This window comes from Phoca vitulina, unplaced genomic scaffold, assembly GCF_004348235.1.
Source record: "Phoca vitulina isolate PV1807 unplaced genomic scaffold, GSC_HSeal_1.0 scaffold21, whole genome shotgun sequence".
In the NCBI taxonomy this organism is placed as follows: domain Eukaryota; kingdom Metazoa; phylum Chordata; class Mammalia; order Carnivora; family Phocidae; genus Phoca; species Phoca vitulina.
Genome location: NW_022589724.1, coordinates 10,461,789 through 10,467,788, shown reverse-complemented (window position 1 = coordinate 10,467,788; position 6,000 = coordinate 10,461,789). Strand labels below are relative to the sequence as shown.

At 49.0% G+C, this 6,000-nt stretch overlaps 1 protein-coding gene across 5 annotated transcripts in view; it reads left to right on the top strand.

The window, feature by feature from the left end:
- Nucleotides 1–6,000, top strand: part of EPB41L4B (erythrocyte membrane protein band 4.1 like 4B) — a 128,004-nt gene that overhangs the window by 31,507 nt on the left and 90,497 nt on the right. For all 5 annotated transcript variants that reach the window (XM_032419088.1, XM_032419090.1, XM_032419089.1 and 2 more), the window contains exon 2: nt 3,799–3,903. In XM_032419088.1, the coding sequence (XP_032274979.1) occupies nt 3,799–3,903 (105 nt within the window). The remainder of the gene's footprint in view (nt 1–3,798; nt 3,904–6,000) is intronic.

The window sequence follows — 6,000 nt, the reverse complement described above, 5'->3', positions numbered from 1 at the left end:
ACACACACACACACACACACACACACACCCCAGCCAGCAGAGCCACACACACACACACACACACACCCCACCCCCCCACCCCCCACCCCAGCCAGCAGAGCCGGCCTTTATGGACTGCCTGCTGTGTGCCAGCCAGGGATGTGCTTTGGGGATGGAGGGAAGGGGAGAGGAACACAGCTGGTCCCTGCCCTCAGCCTGAAGTCCGAGTAAGACAGGAACAAAGGCGACCGCAGTGCAGGGTGATAAGTGTGTGTGTAATAAAGACGCGCGCTTGCTTATGGGAGCACAGGAGGGGGCACTGACTGCCGGGGGTCGTGGGTCGGGGGAGGGGTGGGGTCGTGAAGGAGGGGCTGTTTGGGCAAAGCCTGAGATGACAGTCTGTGGGCTTCTGGGGGCTGCCCCAGGTGGCGTGTCCTGGCTGGCAGGACGGGGGAGTTCCCTGGAGCCTTCTCGGTTTTGCCTGGACACTTTGTGGGCTGGGAGGAGAAATAGATGGCAGTGAGTTCAGGGGCTGTGGCCTGGACCCTCTTGTCTTCATCTGACCTTTCACTCCCTGGGACCTCTGTTTTGAGGACCCCTCTATCCCAGCCCTCATAATCTCACCAGATTCTTTTTAGAGCTGGAAAGGGCCATCGGGAATTCTCTCTTCCAGAGGAAGAGACCTAGAGCATAAGGGGCTGGGGGAGGTAGGTGGGGGGAAGTGTTTACAGGTGAGTCAGTAAACATGGTATTTCCTGTCCACCAGCCCCTCTGTGTCTGCCACGTCCCAGTCCAGTGAGCGAGGGTCTGCCGATAGAGGAGCCAGTCCGGCATGGCAGAAAGGACCAGCCAACCCTAGAAGGGTTCTTTTCCCAACCTCCCCCTTGAGCTCTTTCTAAATAAGAGCCATTTTAGAAAGACATCAGAAATATAAGATTTGGAATGATCTAGAGAGAAGCTTGGGCCAGCTGCCCTTATTTTCCACGTGTGGAAATGTTTTTTCAGTTCATCCTCCGTGAGTGTTAAAATGACATCCCTGGATGGTAAGCCCTGAACCAAAATAGAGAGACCTAGGTGGGGAGCAGGCGGGATTTGGGGTCTGCTGAGTTTGAGCGACCCAGTCCATTCAGGGCACCGTGCCTGGTTTGTAGCTGCAGAAGTCCAGGATGGGCGTATGGATTTGGGGAAATTATGAATCGCTTAATGGTCACAGTTAATGCATGTGGGACTACTCTTGCTTCCTGCCAGCCCAATTCTGTCTGCCACATCGTGCTGCTAAAGCTGTATGCTAACTAGCTCTGTGCCCCCAGGAAACCCACTAATGAGGCACTGGCGCCGTGGTGATAGGTGTTGGGTAGGCTAGCGGTGCCGGGTAGTAAGAGGAGCGAGTACATCGGAGGAAGAGCGCCGGGATGGTGATTTTGTGTGTTTTTAATTGTTTGTTGTCTAACGACTGCCAAAAGATCCATGTTAAAGAACACTCGGGAAGAAAACCATCCATGGTTTCTCCATCCCAACACAGGGCTTTTAGTTTTCGCAAAGTGTTTTTATCAAGCAAACTATACAGCGCAGACAGATTTCTGTGTAGTTGGAATCACAGCTTCTTACTCCTTTGTGGTCTGTTTATTTAACGTCGACATAAGAATCTTCCTGATTCCTGTCTCATCCTTATAATTATCTGTCCTAACAGCCCAGCAGTATTCCCGACTGTTGATGGGCCCAGCTCTGTGTCCCGTGGTTGGAGTTTGGGTTGTTTCTTCTTCATGCCCCAGACCCAGCTTTATTTCTCCAGTAGATAATGCTCCAGAGAATATCTCTGCGCCCGGAGCCTTCTGCTCCTATTGAATTGTTGCCTTTAAGGAGTGTTTCCAGGAAGGAAGGAGTCTGAAAGTTAAAATCCAGTGCCATATTTTTGAGTTGTTTTTTTTTTTTTTTTTTTTTGCTTTTTGTGAGTGCTGTTTTATATAACACAAATGCAGACATACACATAAAACAAAGGTTCAGTTTCACAAACTTCAGGAAGGCAGACACCCTTGTACCACCCCCCACGTCAGGAGCTGGGACCCTCCAGCCAGCGGGAGGTCCACTGTGGGCTCTCTCCCTGGCACATCCCCTCTGGGCCCCGGAGAGCAACAACTCCCCTGACTTCATTGTAACCACTTCTTGATCCTCTCTTCAAGTCTTCTCACCCAGTGTGCGTCCCTACACATTGCAGTTTCGTTTTGCTTTTTTTTTTTTTTATAAAGGTGTCTTTTAGATCTTTTGTAACCTCTAGGTGCCCCTCCATCCCTTTACTTCTGTCTCTTCTGTTTGTTGAAGAAGCTGTGTTGTCGTCCTGAGGAGTTTCTAGAATTTCCCACAGGCTGGATCTTGCTGATTGCGGCCCCATGTAGTTTAGAACATTCCTCTGCATTTCCTGCAGTTGGCTGTTGGATCTACTGGTTGAATCAGCCCCAGACTTGTTTTGTTGTTGTTGGGTTTTTTTTTCCTGTGGGGAGAAAGATTACATCTTGGGGGGGTGTTCTTCATCAGGAGGTACTCGATGGCTGGTTGTCTTCTGTCACGATGTTAATAGCCGCCGGGGTTCAGTGCTTAGCACCTACCATTCATTAGAAGTTGCAAAATTGTGATACTGCAATTCTGTGATTCCTTCTTCATTTTGTTGTTGCTGTACTACTATAAAGAGAAATTCTGCCCATCTGCTATTTTTAATACCTTTATTGAGGTGGACATACCATATAACTCACCTATCGGAGGTGTATAATTCGGTGGCTTTTAGTATATTCATAAAGTTGTGCATCTGTCCCACGCCCAATGTGGGGCTCGACCTCATGACCCTGAGATCAAGAGTCACATGCTCTGCTGACTGAGCCAGCCAGGCACCTCTGGTTTTATTGGTGTTTTTTGTTGCTTGTGCTTGTGGTGTTTTATCGAAGAAGTCATTGCTTAATCCAAGGTCATGAAGATTTGTGCTTCCGTTTTGAGAATTTTATAGTTTTAGCTCTTGCGTTTAGGTCTTTGACCCGTTTTGATTTAATTTTTGTATATCCCATCATTTACTCTTTGGTTACCCAGTGCTACAGCCAGCTGGCCAGATCAGTGCCTGATCTCTTCCCTTTATTTACCAGTTTTCATAATAAGGCATTGGTTCCTTATTCATCCTATGAAGTTGTTCTTTGGTGTTTTGTTTTGTTTTCATTATGAGTAATTAGATTTAATAATGAGTTTTTATTATAATACAAATAATTAAATTGTTTAAAAATATTTTATTTATTTGAGAGAGAGAGTGAACGAGACAGCGAGCAAGAGAGAGAGAGCACGAGCCTGGGCAGAGGGAGAAGCAGGCTTCCCGCTGAGCAGGGAGCCCGATGCAGGGCCTCGATCCCAGGACCCTGGGATCATGACCTGAGCTGAAGGCAGATGCTTCCCTAACTGAGCCACCCAGATGCCCCCAAAATAATTAAATTTTTAAAAATTGTGTATACTGTGGCATATACATGTATACAATATAGAGACAAAAGTGGTTTTGGTTTTGTTTCTTTTTAAAACGTTTTGTTCTTTTTTTTTTTTTAAGATTTTATTTATTTATTTGAGAGAGAGAGAATGAGAGAGAGCACATGAGAGGGGTTAGGGTCAGAGGGAGAAGCAGACTCCCTGCTGAACAGGGAGCCCGATGCGGGACTCGATCCAGGGACTCCAGGATCATGACCTGAGCCAAAGGCAGTCGCTTAACCAACTGAGCCACCCAGGCACCCTGAAACGTTTTGTTCTTATCCAGTGGTCACATCCTCAGTTTTCATCTACCCAATTGTCTTCCAGAAACATGCCAAAGGCCAGGATCTGTTTGATCAGATCGTGTACCACTTGGACCTCGTGGAAACAGATTACTTCGGCCTCCAGTTCCTCGACTCTTCCCAGGTTGCTGTGAGTACTCCTTTGACACGTTTTGGGACAGTTTGATTTTTCATGCTAATTGCAGATCCACAGTTGCTGGAGATTGGTAGAGGGAAAATAGGAATTAAATGGTGATGTTGTTGCAGTAGCGAGCGTTGGGGTGGCGGTGATGGTGCCCATGTCACATTCATCCACATGCCCCCTCCCTTGAGGTGGCCAATAACCGGGAGAGGAAGAGAGAAAGAAGTGTTCCTGTTGTGCAAGGGAATGCATTCGGGAAACATTTCTAAGCACAGGGATGCAACTTGGGCACATTTCTAGAGTAGGTAGAAAGCAGAAGATATACCAGTCTAGAAATGCTTTTAATGATGCTTTATTTTTAACCGGCACAGGGACTGCAGCATCATCTTCTTGTGGACTCTTGCTGGGTGGAGAGAGCGGGTGCTGTGAACACACTGAATGTGATCCCAGCCAGGCTTAGTGGGTGCAGGGGCCCGGTCGGAGCAGGTCTTGGCACTGCCTGAGAACCATCCTGCAGGCTCCAGGAGGTTGTGTTAGGTCAGCTGGGCCTGAGACAGAACTGTCCACAGCGGGGGTGCTAGAGTGAGTGAACCTGACGTAGCCCAGAGCCACTCTTTTCAAAAGCACGAATGACTTCACAGTCTCCTTCCCCAACAAAATCTAACTCTGGGTTTCAAAGTAATTTATTCAACAATCAAAAATATTTTTTGAGGTGGGTGGGGGGATGGGTGAAATAAAGGGGATTAAGAGTATACATATCTTGGTGAGCACTGAGAAATGTATAGAATTGTTGAATCATTATATGGTCTGCCCGAAACTATTACAACATGCCTTGTATGTTAATTATAATTGAGTAAAAAAAAAATATTTATTGAGTGTCAGTTATGCACTGGACCCCTTTTAAGCACTGTAGATAAAGCATTGAACACATATATGACAGATGGTGGTAAGTGTTAAGAACAATAAAGCAGAGTAAGGGGAGAGACAGACTGAGTAAGGGGTGGTGCTATTTTAGATTGTATGAAAGGGTGAGTTCCCTGATAGGAGATGTTTGAGCATCCGTGGCTAAGTCTTTCTCCCTAAAGACACTTCACATACTCCCTGGGGGGTCACATGTGCCAGTTCAGGCTAAGATGCTCAAAATCGGTGCCTAGAAATTGGGTCCACCTGAGAACGTCTGTGTCACGCTGAGTCCGAGATGATGCCGTGGCGTCAGGACTTCCGTGCATCCCTCTGGCTGCAGGCCTCCTAGGCGGACACCCCCTCTGCTCCCACCAGAAGCCCCTCTGCACCTCAGGACTTCCTGTCCACCATCCCCTTACCTCCCTGACTGTTGCCACAAACTCTCCAGCTGCTGCCTTGAGTTAGTGGTCAGATTCCTTCCCCATTTCCCAGCTGGAGACTCGTTCCCCGCCCGCCAGGACCCAGGACAGGGGCGACCAGCTTTCCTCTGCCTGCCCGCCTGTCCCGTTCTGCTGTCGTCCAGGTTGGGCCACCTGGTGCCCTGCCTTCTGAGCTTGCAGGTGGTCTCAGCCTTTCTTTTCCCCGGGGCAGCCTGGGAATTCAAGTTGCCCATCCTTCTAGATACCCTGGACACTGTTTCCTCACATTGAAACTTGGGCAAACCTCGCACACATTCACTTGGGTCCCGTCACCACCTGATCGCTCCAAGAGCTGGAATTCTGTCGTTCCCGTCCCATGATAACTTCCCTTGGTTCCATCTTTCCAGTCCCCCTGCACCTGGCCTTGGACCTTAACCATTGCCTCCTGCCTCGTTCTCCCCTCTCGCGGCCCGGCGGAGCCTCAACCCTCTCGCCTGTGTGCTTTTTGATGCTCCTGCCCCATGACTGTCCCCTGGCCTCCCCTCAACACGCAGGCCCATCTGTTCTCCCAGGCTGGCAGGCTGTGCCTTTTGACCCCCGCACAGGTCACAGCTCACAGATACAGCAAAGTCCAAGCCCCTGGGCTACTCTTGGAGCCTTGTTAGCCCCTTTGGGACTCAGTTCCCCTTCGGAATCCTGACCACAGCCCTGCAGTCCAGTTCTTGCAACGACTCTGTTCGTGCACTTGGCCTTACCTCCTGCTGAGAAGACTGAGGTCATTTAG